At 42.7% G+C, this 27963-nt stretch overlaps 1 protein-coding gene and 1 long non-coding RNA gene across 3 annotated transcripts in view; one reads left to right on the top strand and one right to left on the bottom strand.

The window, feature by feature from the left end:
* RCL1 (RNA terminal phosphate cyclase like 1) overlaps window positions 1-4255 on the bottom strand; it is a 44704-nt gene extending 40449 nt beyond the window's left edge. The window contains exon 1 of the mRNA XM_077817632.1: window positions 4038-4255. Within this exon, the coding sequence (XP_077673758.1) occupies window positions 4038-4173 (136 nt within the window). The 5' untranslated portion in view covers window positions 4174-4255. The remainder of the gene's footprint in view (window positions 1-4037) is intronic.
* Window positions 4256-4314: 59 nt separating this feature from the next.
* Window positions 4315-12440, top strand: LOC144264749 (uncharacterized). 2 transcript variants are annotated; one of them, XR_013346096.1, is made up of 3 exons: window positions 4315-4379; window positions 11593-11670; window positions 12396-12440. It is a non-coding gene; the product is annotated as an uncharacterized LOC144264749 (long non-coding RNA). The 2 variants fall into 2 exon arrangements; XR_013346095.1 differs by lacking the exon at window positions 12396-12440 and adding an exon at window positions 11903-11924.
* Window positions 12441-27963: the final 15523 nt, after the last annotated feature.

Raw genomic sequence — 27963 nt, 5'->3', positions numbered from 1 at the left:
TGCTGGTAATAGCTCACCTTACCTGATCACTCTTGTTACAGTGTGTATGGTAACACCCATTGTTTCATGTTCTCTGTGTATATAAAATCTCCCCACTGTATTTTCCACTGCATGAATCCGATGAAGTGAGCTGTAGCTTACGAAAGCTTATGCTCAAATAAATTTGTTAGTCTCTAAGGTGCCACAAGTCCTCCTTTTCTCTAAGCAACTTAGCTTCATAGGGCCCTCTGTGGCATGAGGCCCCGGGCAGTTGTCTTGCTTGCTACCCCTTAATGCTGGTCCTGGCTTTTATATGCAGAAAAACAGCTGTGGTACAAGTGGGCCAGGGAGTTTCTTTAGCATCGAAAATGGTTGAGAACCCCTGCTCTACCTCCTACCAACCATGTGACTGGGGCAATAACATAGTTAAATAGTATCACAGCATTCAACCTGAGTAATAATCTTTGAGAATTTGGTGGTTTTGAGAGATACTGTTGGAGCCAAGACATAAGTGGCTGCGTACAGTGGTTGGAGCAGGAATCAAGCCAAGGGTCAGAGCCGGTGACAAGGGGCAAGGATCAGGAACAAGGCAGGAAGTCAGACCAGACCAATGTAGCAACCAGGTACAGCTCAGTTGTGCCAACAACTTCCTGGGCCTCTCTTTGGGTTTAAATAATTAGTCCTGACCAATCAGAGGTCCCGGAGTTCCTCCACTCAGGACCCAGGAAAGACCTCCCAGAGGAGCTTCAGGTTTCATGATCTCTCCATGCAGCCAATCAGTAGTGAGCTGCTGAGTGGAAGTAGGGAGCCAACAGTTGACTGGGAACTGAATTGACCCAGGTTTAAGACCTGTTGGTCACGACAGGTACAGACTTAACCACCCTGTAGACTGAAGTTTTCTACCTGTCAGGCACAGCCGTGGCTGTGCAGGCCTCCCCACACAGCTCTGCCATGTACTTGAACTCTGACACTTGAGGAACTGAGTTTGTGGGAGAGGGGGTAGCTTACTCTTGATGAACATTCATTCATTCATTGAACAAGGGTGTTAAATAGCTACGATGGTGTCTATTGTAACAACTATGATGGTGATAACTATGATAACAACAACTATGATGGTGTCTATTGTAATTTACACCCGGAACTAGACTGAAAAACTCTCCAACAAACTCATTTCTCAGGGACTGCCCATGCAAAGAAATCCTAAGACACTCAAATGGAATTAGATTTTTTTTTTTAAAAAAAATTCATTTCTACAGTGCCATAGATGTACATAGTGCTGTACAAAAATGGAGAGGGGTTCCTGCCCTAACCAGCTCAGGATTCACTCTTAAAGCTATACACATTGTGGGAAGCTCTTTGAAATCTTTAGTAGATGGATTTATTTCCATTATCTTCACAGCTAGCTGCAGCTATTTGGCCTGAGGGAAGATGACAGCAAACAGTGAAAGAGGACCAATTAAAATGGTTGAGAATGGGAAGCAGACACACAGCCTGAACAAGCAATAGGCATGCAGGACGAGGTGCTGGCACCAGCAGTCAATGAGTGGGACCATTTGATCCAGAATCTGAATGGTTCCTGGAGCGCTTAGTCCTACTTAGAGGCAACCCATCCCCAGATCTGGCAATTCTAGAGAGCAAGGTCTGTGTACTGTTTAATCAGGGGGTTAGAATCACCCATGCCACTTCATTCTTGGCATCTTCTCCTTTCCTCTACAGTATCAATTGATCTCTCTGCAGCTGCAAAAGCCACAGAACAGACAGAATGATCTTCCATTGCCTAGATGAGCAGAGCTAACCAATGGCCCAGAGGAGAGGGCAGTGAGATAGAGCGAACAGGGTCACTGGGAGGGGTAACCTGGCTCCAATTTGGTCTATGACTGAAGATGCTGGGAAGATGACAGAGGATTCTGACGGCAATCTGATGAAGTTTGAGTGACCAAAAGGACTAATTCATTAGAAGAGGGGGGCCCATATATCATGAGGGTCAAATGCTACCCCACTGAAGAACGTAAAGGCTTTTAAATTCATTGCACAATCACACGGAATTCCCCACCTCAAGGCCATCTATGACAATTCTCATGATAAGAAGAGAGACAAGGAAATGGGGGTCCACTGCATCCCACAGAAGCCCTCTGATTCTTTCCCTCTCCCCATTTTCTCCTGCTTTGTCACCACACAATGCACAGCACCTCTAAAACATCTCTTAGGGCTTGTTTCACTACAAAATTAAGCTGACTTAATTTAGATGGACCTATAGCCACAGTTAGACAATCTAGATGGACCTAATCTAACACAGTTAGATGAGGTAAACTACCTTAGGTCAACCTAACTCTGTAGTGTAGACCAAACCTGACTTTGGTCCCTTTCATCTCTTCTGTATCTTTTTTGAGTTAAGGGGACCAGAACTGAACGCAGTATTCAAAGTGGCAGCCATCCACTGATTTAGGACAGGACTTTCAAAGAAACCTAAGGGACCTAGATGCTCTAATTGCAGTGAATTTCAGTTGAAGTTGGACACCTTGGTATTTTAGACTCCTACAAAAAATCCCAGCCTTATTCAATAGCAGTATACTATTTTCTGGATTACTTCCTACCTCATTTTAAATGCAACTTAATGCTGGTGGGGGGCAGGGAGAGCGGGGTGTTTGAGCACTGCTAGTTGTTTTCCTTGAACTGTGCACAGTGACACCCAGCTCTCTTAACCCCTTGTGTTAAGAGTTAATTCAAAACTCAGCAATGTATAATGCATCATCACTAACAGGTCCCTGGTCATAACAAAGCACTCGCCCTTGGTGTGCAAATAACTGCAGTTCAGCTCTAGAAATGACATTGGCAGAAGTCAAGAGGTTTAGACTGATGAGGAGAACTGCCAGCCAAATAATTTACATTGAGCTCTTTCAGATTAACAGATCAGGAAACACCGCAAGATAAGCTGCTGCCAAAAATACAAGACCAGCTACAAGCGTGCACCCTCAATTCCTGGAGAGAAGTCCAAGAGAAGATGCATAAGATGTAAGGGTCAAATTCCTTATATTTGTACCAAATAGAATCATATCGGGGAATAAGCTTTATAAACAAAAATACTGAACACATGATTAAGGGTCTTTAATATTTCACATCATTAGTAAAATGCCTTTGTCCCTTACAAGTAGTCATGATGCCTGCATCTATTTCCTGTGACTTACACTGTGTTTCAGAGCAGCTGCATCTCAATTCACTAATTCATTAAAACATTTCACAAGAGACGAACTGCAGTGCATGGGGCCAGAGAAAGTACATCCATCAATGCCCACCGTTACACCGTACCGATAAAGGGACTGGACATATGGCTGGTCCATCCAGACCCACCAGTTCAGAAATGGGCCTGCTTGGCTTGCCGAACCTTGCTCCAATCAAGCTGTTAGTAGTTTCCTTGACAATCTTATTTCAAACTTTAAAACAATTTTCACTTTGGGATCTGCAATAAACCCTGGGAACATACTCCTGTTATTCACAGGTACAGCACTAGGAGAGCAGTTCAATTCAAAGAACTTCACTGGCACAGCAAGAAATGGAATTGCTGCCAATGCGTTTTCTTTTCTTTTTCTCTACGTACTCTTAGGACTCTGTCAAAGGTAGATACCGTACATCAAGCATGCTCTCGGGAAAAGGCTTCAGAGTGTAACTGAGAGTAAGTCCTTTAGGGGAACCAACAACATGGGATTCAGCTCCTGCTCCAAGGACACCAGGCAAATCTCTGACAGAGTGGTGAGGTGACAGCGACCCATGCTCCCTGCCTGGAGGAAGAACCCACATCTGCTCCCCCCACCCCAAGCGAGTTATGAACGAAAACAAACCGCACTTCGGATTTAGTGCCTCCTTTAAAAACAACAGCTCCTTCCCCCAACACCGACCCCAGATTCAGATTGTTTCCATCACACAAACCCGTCCCACCCTCCCCCAAATCACTGCCTCGCCCCAAGCCCCCCACTCCCGAAAAAAACCCTCCTCTCCCGCCCAACCCCTCTGCATGCCACCCCCATGCACGCCCTCCCTAGCCCAGGCAAGCCGCCCGCTACCTCTGAGGCCGGGGTTCTCCTCCTTCGCCCGGATCTTGCGGATTTTCACCGGCCTCCCGCTCAGCGTGGACAGCACCAGCCGCTGCCGCAAAAAGTTGCACCCCACGTAGCTGAGAGAGTGCGGCTGGCTCGCCATGCTGCCGCCCGGCCACCCCCTCGGCGCTGCTGCGATCGCGGCGCCGCTGATACCCCGCGGCAGTGCCCAGCGCGCCCACGTGGTTTGGAACAGGAAGACGGAACGCTGAGACATCTGGGTCAAAGGGGAAGGGGGCGGAGCCTCACCCTCTCAGAGGCAGAGGGGCTGAGTTGGAAAGTCCCTGGTGGGGATGAGGCTCAGCGCTGGTAGTGGGCAAGATAACAGCAGCAGTGCGGTGCCAATGACGGGGATAGCAGGACGGGTGTTAGTAGCCCGAACAGCAAGAGCCAGACTGGCAACAGCCCCATACCAGTAATAATACCAGAAGCAACAGCAGCAGGGTTAGGAACAACAGCAGCAGGAAAAGCAGTAATCGGAGCAAAAATAGCAACAGCAGTAGTCAGGATGCAGCAGCAGAAGCCATACCAACAGTTAATTTCAGCAGTAGCAGTAATCATAGCGGCAATGGATCAATACTAGTAATAACAGAGAAACAGGCATCATTGCCACAGTATTAGTAATAAAGGCCCTGATTCAGGAAAGTTCTTAAGCACAGGTTTCAGAGTAGCCGCGGTTTTCGCAAAAAGAACAGGAGGACTTGTGGCACCTTAGAGACTAACCAATTTATTTGAGCATAAGCTTTCGTGAGCTACAGCTTAACTTTGGGCATACCTAAGCACCCTTCCTAAATAGGGATGTTTTCCTGAATCAAGACCAAAAACAGCATAACAATAGTAATAGTAGTAAAAGCACCAATCTGTAGCCATGGTGAACCATCAAATCAGTCAGACGCAACTGCAAAGGCAGGATATGAGAAAAAGCTTAAACTTTGTTTTAATGTATTTAAATCCTTTGTCTGAATTGGTAATAATAAAACAGAATGTACCATGATGTTACATCTTCACAGTAACAAACTAATGTAACTAATAATCAATGCTACATTATCTTTATTGAGAGTCATTTATCCACATTCTACATTATTATTGCTATTACACATTATGGGTTAGATCTTCTTTTATACTCCTGTGATGGCTACCCAAATCTTGGGTCCAGATACACAGGGGAGGGAGGCACTGTATGCTCACTACTCCCCTTTATTCCCAACATAGGTGGGCAGGCAGGCAGGGATAGGGTGAGCCTTGGCTCTGCTCCTAATGTGCCAGCCAACAAAGCTGAGATAGGGTGGGACTGTGGTGTAGTATATGTATCATATGACTTCTAAAAACAAACTTTGTATTTGTGGATAATCTAAGTACTATACCCAGATGTACAGACACTCTCTTCTCAACCTGTGTTTTACATAATTTTAACATTCACTTTAATAAAATTGCAGCAAACTACTATCTCCTTGGACAAGAGGCTGGGCAGAAAGGGGACTGTGGCTCCTGAACTACAGTTCCGGGAGTGGTGTAGCATTCACCACCCCTTATTTGCAGCTGTCCTTGTGGCACAGTCTAACCCTATTAAAAATTATCTAATGGCTGCATAGATCTGAACTTGGGTACTAAGTTTGTAAGGTACTAAGGGTGAGATACTGGGAGGGAATGGCTAGTGTTGCTTGCTTGAACTGCACTCATGACTGTATCTTTAATAGTAATCATGACAAAGATGGTCTTCAGTGGAACTACGTGTCCAGGAAAGTATGGTCACGTGAGTAAAAGTTGCAGTATCAAGCCCCTTAATAGTGACATGAGTCTTCTAATATAGGGGAGCAAGTACACTGTCATCACATGGAACCCCCTATCAGTAGCAAAAAGCTAAGCTAAAGTAGACAAAATGCAAAACAAACAGGATCTCAAGTTCTCATCATAAACAGTGAAAGACAAATACACCAGAAGGAGTCCTCCAAGGGGATTATTTTCACGGCCAACATCACAAACCCTAGCACTGGGTCAGCTTTCAAGGTGCTGCACCTCAATATTGAGGGAATCTCAGTGACCAAGAGGTATATCCTCCTCCAGTTGGTCAGAGAACATGAAGCACACATCATCTTACCTCAGGAAATAAACTCTACTACTGACATTCAACTATCAATTCTTGGTTTGCTGTTGTGTCTTTTCTCCATCATAGGCAACATAGGATGGCATCCTACATCATGGAACATATTCCAGCAACTCCAGTTTAATCATTAGGTCTAAATGATGTAACTGAATGGTAGGCTATAAAAGTGAAAGACATTACACTTATTGGTGTCTATAAATCTCCATCTGCCAACTGACCAACTCCTCTTCTGTCCACCTTCTCAGGACCTTCAGTCTACTGTGACGATTTTAATTCACATTGTTCCCACTGTGGAGTAAGGCTAGAGGAGTGGATGTCAATAGTAGACTTGCAGCTTCTATATGATCCTATTGACTCAAGCAATTAGCCTATATCTGGGGTCTTGAAGGCTTTTACCAATAGGAGAAATTGGTGATGGAGTCAGTTATTTCTTTGATGCACTCCTGTTTATTTACAAACAATGTACATAAAGTCCTGTTGCCCTGAGTACAGCAGGAATCAAAGAGCAGGAGACAGTTTCTTTGCTGACAATTCCAAGCCTCTTTCAGCCAGCACTCTACTATAAAAAATCTCTTTCTAGGCTTTTTCTTGGGACCATGCTCCCAGTGCTTGGTCTGTCTGTCTCCTTGCATTTCTGCTGCTTCTCTGTCAGCTTCTCTGGGAGTTTTTGCTGTTTCTCTTTGCATACACAGGCCTGGTCTACACTGGGGTGGGGGTTGGGGGGATCGATCTAAGTTACACAACTTCAGCTATGTGAATAACTTAGCTGAAGTCAACGTACTTAGATCTACTTACTGCGGTGTCTTCACTGCGATAAGTCAATGGCTGACCCTCTCCCATCAACTCTGCCTCTCTCATCAAAAGAGAGAGAGAGCTTCATTATGAGTACACAAAAGCAGTCCTTAAGGCTTAATTACATTCCAAACAAAACTGACCAACACAAGTGCTCCACAAACTGCAGAATGTGTTTCAAAAAGGAAGAGTTGGTGAAGCATGTGTTGACTCCCTGAAAGAGCCTGTCTGAGAGAGAATATATGAACAGACAGACACAATGAGATCGCCAAGCATCTGCATTGGAGCCTTTGTGGCAGGTATGGAGTTAAACGAATGATGCAGTATTACAACCACTGAATTGAAAGTGCTCTAGAGGATGAAGAGGCTAAGATTTTATGGGATCTGGCAATTGCCACAGATGGAATGGTGCAGGCAAACAGGCCAGACATAGCCATTATAGAAAAGAATTCAAACAAGACCATGCTAATTGATATTGCCATACCAGCAGTCAGAAACATAAAAAAGAAACAAGGAGAGAAAATGGCAAAATATGAAGAACTCTGTCATGAAGAGGAATGAGTATGGAAAACTGGAACAAAGATGATCCTAGTGATTATTGGAGTACTTGGAGCAAGCCCTATGGGTATGAATGAGCAGCTCAAGAACACAGGAGTGCAAGACATCACAATCAGTGACCCCCAGAGGACAGCACTCTTAGGCACTGTGAGAATTTAAGGAAAGTCAAAGGAGAATGAGTGCATTTGAGCATGTAAAATGCAGGAATTCTGTCCAGGGTTTATCTACCCAAACCCATGGAGTCAGTTCATGGTCAGGATTCATTGGTGATTTATGGGGGATAAATTTTAGACAGTAGCTTTCTCCTTTTATGCTTAAAGATTTTGTATGTTGTGAAGGCTATCAAAAAAATTCCTATGTTGTAATACTGAGGGATAATAATTAACTACTATTATCCGTAAAATGGAGATAAAATCCTTATGATGCAGGAATGCTATAAAAATTTGTTAATGTTTGTAAGTATCCTGCAGATGAAAATCACTGCGTATACTAATTACTAACTCCTAATTCCATATCTGACTCCATATGTGTGTGTTTGGTTTACAACTGTGGTGTTTGTATTGTATGTGGCCATAGATGTTAACAATCCTTAGTAGCACTGTCATGTTATGCTGTGTCACTGAATGATTTTATTTCTCTGAAACCCTTCAGCTCTGTATTTATTGGCATGTAAATAATTTAAATCCTAGAGTGAAATGCAGTATAAGGAGCCGGATACTGTCCCAAGGCAAGACGAAACCCACTTCTGGATGCATTTTCCTTCAGGCAGTGCTATCTTTTTAGTAATTTATCATTGGCTGCCTTGCTCTGCTGAAATATTCTTTGAACTGAAGGAAAATTAAACAGAAAAGCCAGCCTGGTTTGGGAGCACTAGTCTAATTCCTGGCCCTGCAGTCAATTTCTTTAGTGGTGCAGGCCCACTTTCTGATGTAACTGAGAGCAGAAGTTGGCCCCTCATCTTTTGGTCTGCATTGATCAGAGCATGGAATACTGTAGACATAACAGGGTCAATCTGTGTTGTGTGCTTGTGTTTAGAAAAAGTAGTTTCTTGTATCACACAAAAGCAAGCCTGTAGCCAATTAAAGAGCAATACGGATTTCTTTTGAAGGAAAGTCATAACCTGAAGGGCATTAATGGCAATGGGGGGCCCAGAGGACGAGGTGTACCAAGTGGGGTAAAATCAAGGAGGACCCTTAGAGTTCCAACAAAGCAGTGGCCTAGGAGCAGCACTTTGATGCACAATTCTCAGCTCTGCATTGATTTGCTGCATCACCATGGGCTAGTTACTCTGTCTCTGTGTGTTTTGCCTCTGAAATGGACAGATTATTTACTGATTTTATTTATTACGAATTAAAATGGGCACTTCTGTGTGCACTGTAATGTATAAAATGTGTCCACTTCCCAAGTCTCAAGTTGCATCTCCATAACTAAGAACTGTATACAGTTTTTGCTACAGTTAACCAGCAGAAATGGAAAAGACAACTAAACTAACCCCCAGCACATATACCTCACACTAGGCAAATGCTTGAGGAAAGAGATGGGACTTGCATGCACTGAATGGTAACTCTGAGAAATCAGTTCTTGGTTGTGTTGCAGTCACTTTGTGCTGCTGCTCCACCAGTCGGAGAACACTTCAATCTCTCTGGTCACACGATTACAGACATGAAAGTTGTGATATTACAACAAAAAAACTTCAAAACCAGACTCCAGCGAGAAACTGTTGAATTGGAATTCATTTGCAAATTTGATACAATTAACTTAGGCTTGAATAGAGACTGGGAGTGGCTAAGCCATTATGCAAGGTAACCTATTTCCCCTTGTTCCCCCCCCCCACGTTCTTGTTAAACCCTGGATTTGTGCTGGAAATGGCCCACCTTGATTATCATACACATTGTAAGGAGAGTGGTCACTTTAGATAAGCTATTACCAGCAGGAGAGTGGGTTTGGGGGGGGGGGGGGGCTGAGAAAACCTGGATTTGTGCTGGAAATGGCCCAACTTGATTATCATACACATTGTAAGGAGAGTGATCACTTTAGATAAGCTATTACCAGCAGGAGAGTGGGGTGGGAGGAGGTATTTTTTCATGCTTTGTGTGTATATAAAAAGAGATTCTACACTTTCCACAGTATGCAGCCGATGAAGTGAGCTGTAGCTCACGAAAGCTTATGCTCAGATAAATTGGTTAGTCTCTAAGGTGCCACAAGTACTCCTTTTCTTTTTGCGAATACAGACTAACGCGGCTGTTACTCTGCAACTTCTCTGTGGGAGAGCCATGTATGATTCCTAGTCCTGGGGTCAATTTCTTTTCTCAGTAACAGCAGCCCCAGCTCAGAGCTCTTGGCTCTATCAGACCAGCACAGAAAGAGCTGTGATGTCGACTGAGAATGAACCGTACCAGCCACCAGATGTTTAAATCTAGGGACAGTCATCTTGAGGGGGTTTCAGCTGATCTCTGCTGGCAGAGTGGCCCCACAGACTTACCTATTTTATAGGAGTATTGTGAGATTTATTTAAAAGTGCTTTAAGAAATTCAGGTGAAAGATGCTGTAAAAGTGAATAGTATCATTCTTTATTTTCCCCACCTGCTTTTCAGTACATAATCACTTTTTAAAATGCTTGTATTAATTTGTTATTATATGGCCTGCGAGAAAGCGTAAGATCGTGTATCTCTTGAAGAGACTATGTTCACTGCAAATCAAACTTCAAGACTCATACTGCCAACTTTTTTCAGGAAGAAGGAAGCAGTTGAAACAATACTTACAATGTAGAATAATACATAGATTGCTGTGATTCGTGTACAAAAATAACAAACAACCCCCCAAACACCTCTCCTCACTCATTGTCAGGGGCCAGATCAGCTAGGAGTAGCTGCTGGACTGCTCCCTGATTGCTAGGCAAGCAATGAGCGCAGCTGCACTGCCTTGGAACTGACAGCCAGTGGCCACAGAACCCTGACTGGTTGCTGGTTTAGCAGCCCTGCTTATAACCTGGCCCCCACAACACATCAGTGGTTGCTCAATGTGTACCTTGTCTCTGTCTCCAGCTCCCTCTGGCTTCAATTCCTAGCTCTGCCTGTGGCTTATGACTCTGGTTGATGCTCTGGCATTTGGCTTCTGTCTCTGGTACTGACTGTTGGCTTGTTTCTGGACTTTGCCCCCCTTGAACCCAGCTCCAAATAGTATGCTGAACTCTTGTTTCAACCACTAGACCTGACTGTAGCCCAGCTGCCAGCACTCATGAGTGCAGAATGGAACTAGGCACCTTAGAAATATGTTACATAGCTCTCCAATCAGATTTGCAGGCACAATTGTTTCACTTAGAAACCAAACCAATCACCATGGCTAGAGGAGAAGCTTCTTATTGCTTCAGTGGAGTGGAGGAAAAAATTAATGAAGCGGTGTTGTCAACTCTCATGATTTTATCACAAGTCTCATGATATCTAGTGTTTTTCTTAAAGCCCCAGCTCCTGGAATGAACTGATTAGGTGAGAATCTCAGCTTTTATTTTCAAAAACAAGTTTCTACCTGTTGTGGCTTCGGAGAGAAGCTGAGTTTAACCTAGAAGGTCAGAAACCAGAAGGCAAATAAAAAGATCCCTAAGTATATATATATATATATATATATATATATATATATAAAGCCAGCCTCGTGGGTTGTATTTTTTTTTTTTTTTTGGAAGCCTGATTCATAATTTGTGAATGCTTAGGGCTGGCAATATTTTCAACCGGAAAAATAGTGCCACCAGAGCAAGACGTAAAGTAGCTCTGTCCACATGGAGCAGAGGAGGTGACGCTGCAGTGTGAGGAGAAGGGCAGTGCAGAAACAGGAGCTGTAGGGTGGAAGGGGGAGAAGAAGTGGTGTATTCAGAGCATGGATAATGACAAATAAAAAGACAAACTAATTTTGAATAATAGTACTATAATTATTTCCAAAGGGTGCTGGTAATATCATAAATCACAAGAGTGAGGCTTAATTGGTTGATGCAGTCACCAGAACTTCTTGAACTGAATTATGAGACTATCTATATTTATAATTAGAATTTATCATTCACTGTCTATATTTATTTAGGTAGAAAAGTTACTCCTGGAAGTGATATGCTACAAAATGGCTTTACATTGTAGAAGCTGGGAAGAATCTATGAACTAGGTAACGTAACCAATATTAGCTTTCATTTATTATAATAATTATTTATTATTTATTAGTTGTATTGCAGTAGCAATTAGGAGCATCAGTCGTAGAGCAGGACCCCATTGTGCTTGGTGCTGTCCAAACACAGGGGAAGGGAAGAAAGCCCCAGAAAGTTTACAGTTTAAGTCGCTGTTCAATCTATACACTGTTACTATTTTAAGGCCTGACACTGCAACTCTTAATCATGCAGAGATCCAGTGGAGGTCATGGAGACTGCATGAGTGAGAGACTGCTCATGTAAGTAAAGATTGTTAGGGCTGGGCCCTTAGGATGTAATGAGTTAGGGGCAGGATCCATTCTGCACTGCATATTGGTGCAAAATGAGGCAGAATCTCTCTGTAATGGACCATCTGAAAATCTGCCCGGTGTAAGGAGCTCTCAGCTAGCGTAAAGCTGCATCACTGGCTCCAGCATAGGGTGGTATGTCAGGGGACAGTGGAGGTGTATCTCCAGAAGACTGGAGAAGGGCAAACATAATACCTTTCTTTAAAAAAGGAAACACAGAGGACATGGGGAATTATTGGGCATTCAGCCTAACTTTGATACCTGCAAAGATACCGGAACAAATTATTAAACAATCAGTTTTTAAGTATCTGGAGGATAATAGGGTTATAAGGAATAGCCAGCATGGATTTCTGAAGAAATAAATCATGCCAAACCAACCTAATTTCCTTCTTTTACAGGGAAACTGGTCTAGCGGATCGGGGGGGAAGCAGCAGATGTGATATATCTTGGTAGTATTTTTTTTTTTTTCCTTTTTTGGTAAGGCTTTTGACACAGTCCCACATGACATTCTCAAAGCAAACTAGGGAAATATGGTCTAGATGAAATCACTCTAAGCTGGGTGCCATAGGCGTGCACACGGGGTGTGCCCAAGCACACCCTAATGCAGGGCAGAGTTCTGGGGCGCTGGGGCAGAGGTAGGGCAGCTCTGCACACTCTCTCCATCCCTCCTCCCAGAGCTGACCCGGTTCCCAGCCCAGGGGAGATGCAGAAGACTGGGCCAACCCTGCAGCCACTCTGCCTATACCCTTGTTCTGTCTGCTCCCTCTACCAGCTCCTGTGGTCTCCCTGGGATTCCCCCTACCATTACTCCCTCTGGGTCTTCTTTCTCTGGAGCTTCTCATGAAGTAAAGTTGTTATTACAAGTTCTTATCTCTGTAATGTATTTAACTTTGATGTATTTATTAAGTGTTAATTAATGCACTATGGGAGTCCCCCTTCAGCCCTCTGTATAAATTGATCCTCTTCTTTCCATATGTTTTGCCCATAGGATTTTCTGCAGCCCTAGGGCAGCCAGCAATAACACCTGCACCTTTGCAATGGGTGAAGGAAGGAGACCATGAGATCCCTATTTATTTATGTGATTTGCAAGAAGTGTTATCATTTCTCAGGGTACCAAATGTGTTTAAATGATATAAGTGCCTTGTAAAATCCCAAAGCAAGCTCATTTTCATTTCTCATATAATAATCTCATATACAGTATACACACATTTTTCATTAATTATATGAGTTGATTTTATTATTAATTATTATTATTATTAACTAGGTTACTGGTTTTTTTCAGTGTGGAAAAGTGTGCTATTTTACAGGTTGAATGACAGAATGACATAATGCCCCCTACCTCCCACAATGTCCATCACCAAGTCTGATAACTTTGTCAAGTGTCCATTGTGCAACATGGTGGTGCCTAGCCCTGTCCCATTCTTCAGGGGGTCAAGGGGTCCAGGGCAGCCTGGGAGGCTAGTGGGGGGCCTGGCGCTGGCAGCAGCAAGTGACCTGGCCCTAGCCCGCTCTGCTCCACCCCACCAGCTCCCAGTGTTGCTCAGGGGCGGGGCGGGGGGGAGAGGTGGGGTGGGGTGTGCTGGGGCCAGGTTGCTCGCTGGTGCCAGGCCCCCTGCTAAGCCCCCAGGCTGCCTTGGACCCTGTGTCCCCCTGAAGAATGGGACAGGGCTAGGAATCGGATCAGTCTTCCATGTTCCAGGCCTTTTACAAATCTATTCAATACTTTGCAGTCTTACCTGTTACAAGCTGTTCATGTGAAAGAGCCTTTTAGAAACTAGCACATGTAAAAAAACAAACTAAGAAGTAAAATGTCCCAACAGCACCTCGACTCACTCATGATTTTGTACATTGAACAAGAATTGGCTTCGTCAGTTAATTACAATGATATGATTGAGGAATTTAAGTCCATAACACCTGGTGAGCAATGTCTCATTCTCAGGAAGATGAAGAAACCTTAATCTGTTTTGGTCAATTTGGGTTAGCTCATTATCTGGTTAAAGATAAAGATCATGAAAATTGACTGTATCTTTGTATACGCCTGGTTATCACTACAGCAAAAATTTGGTATTTTGTGTCTCATTTTTTAAGTTTGTATTTTTTAAGTAAAGTTTAGTTGTTAATTTAAAAAAAAATAAGTTTAGTAAAGTTTTAGTTTCTTTAGTTTGTTTGATGAATAAAAATAGTGTCCCTTATGACTGAGTATTCAATAAATGTTCACCTTTAAAATAAATAAATAAATAAAATTCCCTGGGTGCACACCCTAACGAAATGTGCTGTGCACGCCTATGGTGGGCACACAACTGGTTGAAAACCGTACTCAAACAGCAGTTATCAATGGCTTGCTGTCAAATTGGGAGGGCGTATCTAGTGGAGCCCTGAAGAGATCAGTCCAAGGTCTGGTACTACTCAGTATTTTCATTACTGACTTGGATGATAGAGTGGAGAGTGTGCTTATAGAATTTGTGGATGACACAATACTGGGAGGGGCTGCAAGCACTTTGAAGGACAGGATTAGAATTCAAAACAACCTTGACAGATTGGATAATTGGTCTGAATTCAACAAGATGAAATTCAGTAAAGACAAATGCAAAGTATTTCACTTAGGAAAGAAAAATCAAATGCACAACTACAAAACGGGGGAACAACAGGCTAGATGGTGGTAATGCTGAAAAAGATCTGAGGGGTTATAAAGGCTCAAAAATGGAATGAGTCCTATTAAGCGGCATATTAAGAGGAATGCTAGATGTAAGACATGGGAGGAAATTGTCCTGCTCTACTCGGCACTGGTGAGGCCTCAGTTGGAGTACTGTGCCCAATTCTGGTGGCCGTACATCAGCAAATATGAGGACAAATTGGAGAGAATCCAGAGGAGAGCAGCAGAAGTGGTAAAAGGTTTAGAAAATCTGACCTATGAGAAAAGGTTAAAAAAAACCCTGGGCATGTTTAGTCTTGAAAAGAGAAGACTAAGGGGGACCAGATAAGTCTTCAAATATGTCAAAGGCTATTATAAAGAGGATGGTGCTCTGTTATTGTCCATGTCCAGTGAAGGTAGGACAAGAAGTAATGGGCCTAATCTGCAGCCAGGAAGGTTTAGGTTAGACATTAGGAAAAACTTTCCAACTCTAAGAGTAGTTACGCTCTGGAATAGGCTTCCAAAGCACGTTGTGGAATCTCCATCATTGGAGATGTTTAAGAACAGGTTGTACAAACACCTGTCCGGGATGGTCTAGGTTGACTTGCCACAGTTCGGGGGTGTGGGGGGGTTGATGACTCTTGGGGTCCCATCCAGCCCTACATTTCTATGATTCTATTTGGGGAGGGCGGGAACAGGGCAGAGCACAGCTGCATTCCGCCAGTTCTCAGCTAGCCTATGATCTCTTTGATGACCTTGGCTGCTGTAACATATGCTTGCCCAGGGCTGGGACTGGGGCCAGAGCAGCTGTGCAGCTTCAGAATCAGAGAGACAGAATCAGAAGCCACAACCCCAACTCCTGCTGTGAGTAAATCTTGTCCCCAGAGAGATTCTAGATCTCGGTGTTATTCTGGTTCATCTCAATCAGTTTATCTGCCCTGTATCACTCGCTTCCTTCATACTAGTCACTGGAAAGAAAACTGTAAATGAAATCAGTGTATCTTTAATGTGGTGATTATTTTAACCCTGTACCAGAGTGACAGAGGGAGTGACAGTTTGAAATCAATATACTCCTCCACCCACACTAAAGTTCCAGTACAATTCAGCTTCAGCATGATTCCATAACATGGGTATAACATGGTCTAGTCCTGAAAATAGAGGCAAGACCAACAGCTTTATACCACAGCCTGCTGACAGGGTAAGTAGCATAGGTGGACCCCAGGTGTACCTACATAATTCACATTTCTATGCAGGCCACTCTCACAAATAGATCTTGATCATGTAAAGTGATGAGCATATCTGCAAGGTGCTGAGTGACATCAAGTTGAGTGGTCAAGGGTGCACGTAACTGCAATGCTAAGCACTTGCAGGATTGATACCATAGTCACTCATTGTTGAACACGACCTTGAGGTGAAGTTAACTTTTTGAGTTTATCCTCAGTCATTTACCCAAAATGGCATCAATGGAAAACCTAAGTAACAGGACTCAACTTTTGGTACTTCCTGGCTGATTATTACTCAACACCAGGGATTCTCAAAATGGGGGTCATGACCTGTCAGGGGGTCATGAGGTTATTACATGGCCTGCCCCAGAAACACCCCAGGGCCCTGCCCTCCATGCCAAGCACACTAGATGTAGGCAGGCAGGCTCAGCCCAGCAGGATCCAAGTGTGGAGGGGCTTAGTGTGAGGAGAGCCAGGTGTGTGTTCTGTGTGGAACAATGTGGGTGCCGGAGGCTTGGTGAGGGGTCTGGGTGTGGGAGGGATCTGGATGAACAGGGGCTTTTGAGGGGGAGGGGTTCCAGGTGCAGGGGCAATGGGACTCTGCAAGGGGGTCCAGGTGAAGATGGTTGGGGTTCATCGGGGGGGTCTGGGTGTGGAGGGCTCAGTGTGGAGGTCCGGGTGCTGGCTTTGTGGGGTGTGTGTCTGGGTACTGGCTTGGTGTGGCTCAGTGGGGTGGGGGTCTGGGTGTGGGGGGCTTGTTGGAGTGGTCCAGGTGCAGGTGGGGTGGGGCTTGTTGGGGTGGGACTCAGTGGAGGTTCGGGGTTCAGAGAGGCTCCAGATGCAGAGGGTGAGGCTTGTTGGGGTGTGGGCTCAGGTGCAGGGGGCTTGCTGCAGGGGGTGAGGTTTGACAGGGTGATCTGGGTATGAGACCAGTCCAGATGAACGGGGGTTGGGTAGATGGGGGAGCAGCTCCCCATACAGTGACCCTTCCCGCCACAGTTGAGGAGTGACGGAGGTAGGAAGCACAGGAGTGTGGAGCTTCCTGCAGCCGGAGAGGTTTCTGGGGTGGATCTGACCTAGCCCTGGCTGCTCCTTGCAGGGGAAGAGGAAGTCCCATCCTTCCAGCCCAGCCAGGACGAGCAGCTGCGTAGAAGCCACTGGCCTGGGTGTCCCCAGCTCTCCCCCACAGTGATTTACCTCTCTGCTGGCTGCTTCTGGCACCTGAAATGTTGCACCTGCACTGCTGGGGAGCAGTGCATGACTGCTCTTGAGGCCTCCCTTTGCTTCCCCGTCAGAAAGTCATTTGTGGGGGACATGAATTCTGCACATGTGCAGTGGCTCAGAATTCCCTCAGAAGTAAACTAATTTAGGTGGCTCAATGTAGATTTAGCAGCCTTATTTTAGGCACCCAGTTTTAAAACTCTTGGACTTAGTCTTCTAATGTGTGTGTGTATATATATATATATATATGTGTACCATATACATATATAATACATCTGTTTATATTCAAGAAGTATATTTATTTGAATATAAACAGATGTATGGTACTATAACAGCTTTAAACATTTTAATTATCCTTTTCACATTAATTGTTGTGCTCTACAGAAGATTTGAATGCAACATAAGTGTTCAAAATCAGAACTGTTCTGCATTTTTCAGAATGGGCAGTAGCAACCTATGTGTGTCTTTACAACTTGTTTAGCTGCACACATCTTTATGATGATGAGACCAGTGTTCTACAGTAAATGATCTAAAACAATGAAATAACTCAATTGTGATGTGGAGTGTTTTGGACCACTGTTGTAGAATGTGCTAGTATTTTATTCAGAAGGTTCATTCGTGCTTCCTTTCTTCCACTCACACATTTCAAACTCACCCCATTCTCTGCATACATGTGGTGCTCTTTCTGTCTTTCTCACGCATACATGCTCTGGCTTTATCTAAACTGGAAATGAATCTATATCTGACATCCATTGTCACAACTCTGATCCTTCTCAAACATGGTTGAACACAATTTTAATGCTGTTTTAGATAAGGTCAAACCAAATTCCACACCTAATGCAGAGACCACGGTGGTTCCTCATTCTAGCAGGGATGATCACACTAAATGCTGACCACAATTTGACCCTATCCACATCAGCAGCCACACTGTGTTTATCAAGTGGACTGATGTCTAATATGACTCAGTTTCTACCATAGATAGGGCTGCTCTCTCATTCTCTCCCCTGTGACCAATGTTAATTTATTTCTTTATGGGAAAGTCCTATAGAATTTAAGACGGTTCTATAAAAATGTAATAGGATTCTAGAGAAATTATTATAAACACCTACAGAATTTAATGGAGAATATCTTCTCCACAGGTCTTTCTTTAACAGTCCTACAGGAGTATTTAGCAGCATAGAAGATACAGCCCCAAGGGAAGGGGGAATAGGAAGCATTAAACCACCTTTGCACCATCTGGACTCTGGGCTGCCTCAAAGCCAGTGTGGTCCCTAGCATAAATTAGAACAGCCAGAGTGGCTTCTCTAATTTACAGTGGCTTTTTGAGGATCATTTACTGGCAGCTCCCCAGATTGGAAAAGGTCAGAATCTCTGGTGTGCAGAGCACTGCAGTGGTCTCTCCTCCTACTCCTGACACACCCCATTCCAGCCTCACCTCATTGCCAGGAAGTCCCTGATCTATGCTGTGGGGGCATGGGGAAGACAGCATAGGGCTGCATATGGTGGCTGTATACTGCTTTTGCACCAGAGGAATTGTCCCTTGGACAGCTATAACACATTTATGGTCCCCAAATGCTGCTAGAGCAGCATATATAGGGGACAGAGTGGGGGACAGAATTGGCCCCATCATTCTCCATTAAATTCCATGGAATGTTCCCACAAGAGTGCTCTCCCACAGTCTGAAACTGACAGGATTTATCAACACTAGAGTTAAAACTGCATTTTCAATAGCTGTGATTAGCACCCACTGTTGTTAGTACAGCTTCTTTGATTAATGTGCATACTGCATAGAGATTTTTTTTGTTATGAACCCACCCTGTAAGCTACCTCCAGGGATAACATAATTTGACAGTATGGTTCTCAGAACAGAATCCTGGTCCCCACTAATCAGGAAACTACTGTAACTTCCAGAGAAACCTGGATAGCAACAGCAGTGTAAACAGTGTACCAGAGTTTCAGCCGTGATGTGGAAAGGAACAGCTTATAATGGCTGCTGGAATTGGATGATTATTGAGGCCTGCAGTCTATGCATATCAAGTATTGTAGATTTTACTGCTGTAGTGTATTGAAAACTGTCTCACTTAAAGTGAGAGCTTGTGATTTTAAGAGGTTTCTTGGTCCTTCTGTAGGCTAATGGGCTCAGTAGGGTAGCCTGTAATCTGGGTCTTGTGCAATAAGTGTGCAAATAGCTAGCCTACACAAGGTGGTGTGAATTGTGCCTCTCTGTTTTAGAGTGCAACCTGCCTTCTCTCTCTCTGTTTTGGGTTCTTGTGTGTTAGGGTTCTGAATTCTAAGAAATTAATGCTTGGTGCAACTGTCCAGCAAGAGTATTTTATGTTTTTAATCTAACTTTTGTGTATGTACCATGAACATAACTGTCTACAAATGCATTACAAAATGCTTTAAAAAGGCACTTTCATATATTGTAACTGCAAAATGCTTTTTCTTACATATTTAATTTTTCTCAACTTGGTTCCAAAATGTAAGTTTAATATCCTTACAAATCATAAAGTTTCTGAGTGGCTTGTGATCAGCCTAACACCAACTCTGCTTTCCGCTCATCCACTTTGTTGGATGAAAGCTTGAAGTGGGATTTCTGCGGAGTTAATCTTTCCTTTCCCCCCTGTATGCTGGCTCCTGCTAAGAATCATTTTCACCTGTTCAGTCATATATTTGTTATTGAACTGAGTAGAGTTTCAAGTCTATATCCTAAAAGCATCACTGTACACGCACAACAAAGACTCTTATCTTCCTGACAAAGCTCTCTTTGAGGAGGGAAAATCAGTGCCAGAGATATGCTGGCTTCTTACCCAGAGAATCCCTACCAGATAATTGGTGCTAAACCACAAGTGGTAAATGGGTAAATAACAAAATAGGTAAATAACAAAATAACAAGTCTTGACTCAGAGACTAGTGCAGTTCGGCTATATAAATAGGGATCTTTAGCACATATTTTGGGCCTAATATGCCACATAGTACCCAGAGCCTTGGTCATCAGGGTCTGACAGCAATGGTTCAGTTGGAGCAAACAAATATGCTGGATGAAGTCTGCATATATACATTACTTCACAAGTATACTCTGTAGCCATTTAGCTCCTCAAGTATATTACAGGTAGAGCTGGCTGAACAATTTTTGCGGGAACATTTTTCCACTGGAAAATGCTGTTTTGTCAAAATAGAAAGGTTTCATAGGAACATCTCCACTTTGACAATTTTCAGACAAAGAATTTCTAGACTTTTCATTTTGACAAGGTTGAAATGTTTTGTTTTGACACTATTTTCTTTCAGTTGGGTTGTACTGACTTTTCTATTGCATTTATATTAATTATAATTTAATATTTTGTTTAACTAAGTTATCTTCCCTGCAGTTTAATTTCTGTGATAGACTTTCTGTTTAAAACAATTGTGCAACATTGCTCTCAAATGTTAATTAGTTAAATTAACTGCCACATTTCATCCCTTGAGGTGGTTGCATTTCAGGAACTGCCAACAAGAATACTAATTAACATCAATGCTGATAATGGCTTTTGTGACCTGGATAGCTGTTTACTAGGAACTAGCCCAGGACCTTCTAATTCATTTCTCAAAGGTCACCTTTCATTTTGATGTTTAAAATTGAAGAGAGAAATGCAAAACGCACCCAAAAGTCTGGTTGTAATACAAATTATGTACAGGGTGTTTCTTTACTTTGGATCAAAACACATAACTGAAGCCCTAGCATGGCTTAGGTTGTGCAACATATGGTGTGCACTGTGACAAGTGTCTTATTTGCGTCTCCTTGTCAGGCTATTATGTTAATCAACATACACCTGGAAAGGTATAAGAATAAATTGGTTGTGGAAATGATCTCTTGAATTAGGTTGGAAGGGGACAGAAGAGAATTCAGAGGATTGCCATTTGGGCAGGAATAAGAAAGCAGGTCTTTCTAATACGCAGTTTTAATACTGAAATATAATAACTCATTCCTTAGGTCCTTTATTAACTATCAACAAGACAAATCAATCACACTTTAAGACCATTATCTACAGTTCAGCTGGATTCTGTCCCATCATATAACTGGAGAGTGGGTGAGATAAATGTGACAGGTATTCTGAGAAGCTAAAGAAATTCAAAACAGCCCCTTGTAATGAATGTGCAGTCAGGTGCTATTTCTTAACCCTATTTTCCACTACACTCCATGCAGGGCTATTCCTTGAACTCATGTTGAAATAGGAAGGCCAATGTTTGCTACTATTTTGTGTTATCACTAAAGATAGACCCACACATAAATCCATGTACTCCATTTCTTAAGGGGGAATAAAGAACAGAATGGCATTCTCTCTTATACACGATTGTGTCATAATATACAAAAATAAAAAGGTCAGTTTTACACATATACATATACACATAATTAAATCAAGGTTGTCATTTGTCTAGCCCAGTGGTTCTTGACCTGTCCAGACTACTGTACCCCTTTCAGGAGTCTGAAGCCTGAGCCCCACTGCCCAGGCCTGACTCCCAAGCCCTGCTGACTGGGGCTCAAGCATATAACTTAACTTTGCGGGGCCCCTGTGGTGTGGGGCCCCAGGGAATTGCCTTGCTTGCCACCTCTAATGCCAGCTCTGCACTTGCGACCCGCCCTAAACCTGTCCTGTGACCTCCCTGGGGGTTGTGACCCCCACGTTGAGAAACACTGATCTAGATGATTTGACGTACCCCCTGGAAGACCTCTGCGTACTCCCAGGGGTACGTGTACCCCAGTTGAGAACCATTGGCCTATACATTTAATTTAACCTCTCTGTTAATAAAATAATAACCTTGAGTATAAAATGTACTGATGTGTAGGTAGCACCTCCATGCACGTTTCAGTGAGAAGATAATTCTATTTCTAATGCCTGTGCTGAAGACTTCTATTTACACTAGAAACTTCTGCTGTATCTAAGGCCTTGTCTACACTGGATTTGCCCTGATTCCAGTTGACAGTGACCAGTTAGCTACCTGCGTATCTATAGCAATGCAATCCCTATAATAAACTTCTATTTTCACCAAGGGAAGTTACTTTGGCGGGAAATCGGGGTAAGCACCATCAATGCCAATAGAAGCTTTGTCTCTTTTTTACAAGGGGCTTGCAGTGGCAAAGGTGCACCAGTGGCTGGAATCGGGGCCAAAATGAAAAAGGACACACCAACATTTTTTTAACATTGACGAGGCACTACTTAGTCCTATAGAATACATATCGTGTGATATCCACACAGGAAGTGATGCCTAAGTTACCCAAAAGATGCTACAAACTTTAGAATTTGCCACATTGACTAAAGCAGAGTTTCCAGTGGCATGTTGACAGATAGAAATCAAATCTTTACATTTGAGAATACAGGAAGTACTGCTACCTTAAATATTATAGAGGGAGTGGAAATAAATGGCTGTAAGCAACACATCTCAAAGAACAACACTTACCAGAAAGGTATGTAACATTTCCCCTCTCAACCCATATGGAAATACTAATAATGTCTTTCGGTGACTATTTGTGTAATTTCTGAGTCATTTTAAATAAAACAAGAGTTTTTATTTTATCCCTCTTTGGTTCTCTACTCCACTCCCCCTGCCGACCGCTCCTCTTCACTCAATTGCCCTTCTCCTCCTATTCTTTGTCACCAACATGCAGAATTGGGACTTGAGGTTGTGGAAGGATCTGGAGCTCTCCTTTTGCCTTGGGGCTGAGGGTTGGAGAATGGAGAGGGCCAAGGGTCCTTTTTGTGCTGGGTGTTGGGTGTATGTGGAAATTCTAATTAGCTGACTCAACTGCTACCAGATATTCTACAGACAGCATGAGTGATAGCTGAGAGAAAAAAGAAAAGGAGTACTAGTGGCACCTTAGAGACTAACCAATTTATTTGAGCATAAGCTTTCGTGAGCTATTGCTCACTTTATCGGATGCATTCAGCTCATGAAAGCTTATGCTCAAATAAATTGGTTAGTCTCTAAGGTGCCACTAGTACTCCTTTTCTTTTTGCGAATACAGACTGACACGGCTGCTACTCTGAAAGCTTAGAGAAAGGAGAAGTAAGTTACTACAACTTTTCTAGGGTACGTGGGAACTAAAAAAGGTGACTGATGAGCGCAGGTGGTGATTTTTTGTAAGGAGCAGCCGGAGAGATCAAATAAACTGTATTTGCGTGGCAGCAGCGGGAGAACAAAAGGAAACACATTGTGGATCAGCTTGCCCATGGGAAATTCTGTGCTGAGGCTTGTTCACATGAAAGGGGAAAAGGAATGCATATTTTCTCACTTTAGATTATTATTTACAAAAGTTTGAAATAGTAAGAACTCCCAGATGTCAAAAGCTGAATTTAAAAACGAAATAACAAACATAGGATGCAAGGGCTGAAGCTGTCATGAAGAATATTCAGTACTATTAGGAGGAAGGACAACAGCATTTAAATTAAAATCCAATTCAAAATTACTTTTTATTTTAGTCATGAAGTGAAATCTCAGTTAAAAACAAATCCAGTTCCAAACTGCTATCCGGGTTTTCAGAACTCTGCAAAGACCTGTCCCATGCCAACTCTGATTGCATACCACCTACAGCCTGCCCATTCGTTCTGATATTGGCACCCTGCTCACCACAGCTTGGAATTGCTCCTTCTCTTGCACTGTCCCATCTATAGTATCTCTGCCTCCTTTAAAGCTACTGAGTCCTCTCCTCCATATACATTTTGCCTCAAAACCATCTTTCCCACATCATTGCCCGCAACTTTTAGCCTAATACAGGAATCCAGCATAATTTCAATCTGGATTCAGAATAAACATATATCAGACAGGAATGATGATAAGAGAACATCTACCCTTGGAAATATGGCGCCATGGAATAGAATAAAGAGGGCTATTGGTACCTTGGCAGTAACCCACTTGAATATAAAGACTGTGGGGTCAGATGCTTGGCTGGGGTAAACTGGTATATCTCAACTGAAACTACACCAATTTATCCCAGTTGAGGATCTGGTTCTGAGAAACACTGTCTCACACCATTTGAACAAAATAGTCAGTTCTATTACTAGCAGGCAGAGTAGGAACTATTGAAATGAATGTACTCCTACAATTCCTCTTGTTCAGTACCTGCCCCGATATGCCTAAGAGGCTAGCGCTGAACTCGCATATTTACATGGTTCATTGGGAAGGGAAGAGGAGCAGAAGCTAGTACAATCGCCTGCAAGATACATAATCTGTGGGACTGGATTTTTCTCACTTTGCCACATATTATTAGGCAGCCCACATAAAACAGATAATGGGCTGGATATCTGATACCACAGAGAACTTAGATACAAAAAGAGAGGCTGGAAAATAGAAGAAAGAAGGCTTGTGCCAAACAATTTTATGGTTATCAAAGCCTCAGAAAATGCTCACACAGAGCGACTGCATTTTTAAATGTAGTGTTAGCGACACCTAGTGACCAAAATGTTGTTGAAATCTACGTTAAAGTTATGTTTCATTTAGATTTCATTAAGGGGCACTTTTTCATCTTGAATTGAGGCAACTTGCATGCAAAACTCATTGATATGTTCTTTGGATTTGACTGAATCCTACAAAGATTAAGATATGCAAAGATAAGGCTAAAAATCAGCCTTTTCTGAACTTTCTTGCTCCTGAGTAGCACAACACTTGTGATACTTAAGATCATGTTGTGTCTACTTGTTATGTGTAGAACTGAGGATCACCTTTAACCCTGAATGTCCTTGCCTTTCCTGGTTGGAGTTCAATATACCTCAAACATTCCTTTGTTGCCCCTGTCCCTTATAATAGTTCTTGTGAGAGCTTTACTAGGGCCCAGGTTCAAATACCCTTAAGGCTTGTCTATGCTTGAAAATTAATTTGGAGTAAGGTAGGGTGTGAGTTTAAAGAGCAATAGCTATTCCAGAATAACTCCATGTGTAGACAAGTCCTTACTCCTCCACAGTCCCTCGTGCCCTAAGAAATTAAGACACTCTCTATGAAGATGGCTCTGCTTCCGCTGATCTCCTGAGAGCAGCATGGTTCTCTTTGATCCATAGGAGATGGTGGTGTAACCCCTTTTCATTCTGCTACATTCAAGGCATAAGAACAAAGAAGCAAGTGTAAGGTGGTACATTAGAATGTCTTTGTTTTTAAACACAGAGTTAGAATGCCCAATGGTGCATATAATTTTCTTGATCTGGAACTCTAGGCCTTGCCACGTTTTGAATGGATGATCAGCCTTCAAGAAGCCTCTGGACCCCAGCCATGCTTGATTGAGGACTTGTAAAATGACCTGTCTCAGAATTTAAATAGCCACAGATGTTTAAAGGCAGAGGAGACGTTTAGAGCACCCCAGAGTTTAAATAGTCTCACAGCTTTGATCACATCTAATGTAATCTAGCCTGGCTTTTAGGTATTTCTACCACACTTCTCTCATTGCTTCTGACTGGCTTACAATATTACCTAAATCATATAAACCTGGAGGCTGGGATTTTCAAAGGAACCAAAGAGTTAGGTGCCTAAATTCCATTAAAAATCAATTAAATGTCAGCAGTAGACTGAACATTGATTCTAAAGTCCAGTACCTGCAAACACCTCTGCACCAGCTTAACTTTACTTGTGTGAGTAACCCCACTGATGTATATGTTTGCAGGAAATAGGGCTTATGGTTCTAAAGCTCACAGTTTAGGATGGTGCAAAGCTAGAGAGCACTTTACTGTACCCTGAACTTTTTAAACTGATCAAACCTTTTAGGATGATAAACAAGCAAAACCTCTCATACCAAATTCTACCTTGTTAGTGTGAAATCTCCCACTTGAAACATTCATCCTTAAAACGCACTGGACCAATTTTCTTCAAGCCTGGCTTATACTTATGATTTGCCAAGCATCTACAAAACTATGATCAACAAACAAGCTAAGGGTCTAATCCAAACCTGATGGAAATCAGTAGCAAGATTCCCACTGACTTCCAGGCCCTTAGTTCCCCTCATCCCCTGCATTCTCCCAAGCCATTCTTTTGTTATCTACGGACAACGTTTCTGCACACATGGGGAAAGGGGTGTTTTTAAGTACCCAATACATCAGAAACGTTGGCCTAATTTTGGCTCAGACTTTCCCCAAACAATATTATCTCTGGGCAGAGATAAAGCATGGAAAATTTCACCTAAATGTGGTCTGAGAAATTTTTGAGTAAGGGGTGTCAGAAAGAAAACTGGAATTAGAACATAAGAACATCAGAGTGGCCATACTGGGTCAGACCAAAGGTCCATCCAGCCCAGTATCCTGTCTTCCGACAGTGGCCAGTGACAGGTACCTCAGAGGGAATGAACAGAACCGGTAATCATCAAGTGATCCAAACCTTGTCGCCCATTCCCAGCTTCTGGCAAATAGAGGCTAGGGACACCATTCCTGCCCATCCTGGCTAATAGCCACTGATGGACCTATCCTCCATGAATTTATCTAGTTCTTTTTTTAACCTTGTTATAGTCCTGGCCTTCATAACATCCTCTGGCAAAGTGTTCCACAGGTTGACTGTGCGTTGTGTGAAAAAATACTTCCCTTTGTTTTAAACCTGCTGCCTATTAATTTCATTAGGTGATCCCTAGTTCTTGTGTTATGAGAAGGAGTAAATAACACTTCCTTATTTACTTTCTCCACACCAGTTATGATTTTATGGATCCCAATCATATCCCCCTTTAGTCATCCCTTTTTTCCAAGCTGAAAAGTCCCTGTCTTATTAATCTCTCCTCATATGGCAGCTGTTCCATACCCCTAATAATTTTTGTTGCTCTTTTTGAATTCCAATATATCTTTTTTGAGATGGGGTGACCTCATCTGCTCACAGTATTCAAAATGTGGGCGTACCATGGATTTATATAGAGGCAATATATTTTCTGTCTTATTATTTATCCCTTTCCTAATGATTCCCAACATTCTGTTTTGTTTTTTGATTGCCGCTGCACATTGAGTGGGTGTTTTCAGAGAACTATCCACAATGACTGCAAGATCTCTTTCTTGACTGGTAACAGCTAATTTAGACCCAATCATTTTATATGTATAGTTAGTATTATGTTTCCAACGTGCATTACTTTGCATTTATCAACAGTGAATTTCATCTGCCATTTTGTTGCCCAGTCACCCAGTTTTGAGAGATCCTTTTGTAGCTCTTCGCAGTCTGCCTGGGACTTAACTGGGACTTAATTCAGCCTTAGCTATCGTACACAATGCCTAACCCAAGTGAAATACTGAACCTCCTCCAATTACACAAATATATCTTTATAGAGAGATTAGAATGTAAGTGCTCTGATATCATGCTTCTGAGGATCTAAAGCAATGTAGCTTTATATGTGTATGAATTCTTAAGCACATGATACTGCCAAGCATGTTAGTTAACAAATTCTTGACAAAGAAACAATTGCTTCCCTGTTTCCAACTAATGAAGTTAAGCCAAAACTCTGCATGTTTCCTTTGCATTTCAGAAATGTGTGGTTGCTGAAACTCCAAATCAGACAATGCTGAATTCTAGACTGTACTCAATGAGGAAGAAGTCTGATGCACTGACAGTTTTCTATTTTTCAGCTGAGCTATATCCACTACGTTTTTTTGCAGAACCTTAGGACACTAATTATACAGCTACTGGTGGTTACACAAATGATTGGTATAAGCAAAGAGATGACAGATTTCAAGGCCAGAAGGGACCATTGTGCCATCTAGTCTGATCTTCTGCAGAACACAGCTCATAAAATTTCTGTAGAACACAGGCCATAGAATTTCCCCATAATAATTCCTAGAGCAGATCTTTTAGAAAACATCCAGTCTTCATTTAAAAACTGTCAGTGATGGAGAATCCACCATGACCCTTGGTACATTGTTCCAAATGTTAATTAATTACTGTTAAAATTTTCATCGAATTTCCAGT

Source organism: Eretmochelys imbricata, chromosome 5, assembly GCF_965152235.1.
Source record: "Eretmochelys imbricata isolate rEreImb1 chromosome 5, rEreImb1.hap1, whole genome shotgun sequence".
Taxonomy (NCBI): domain Eukaryota; kingdom Metazoa; phylum Chordata; order Testudines; family Cheloniidae; genus Eretmochelys; species Eretmochelys imbricata.
The sequence above is the reverse complement of the archived record's forward strand: the minus strand, read 5'-3'. Positions and strand labels throughout refer to the sequence as shown.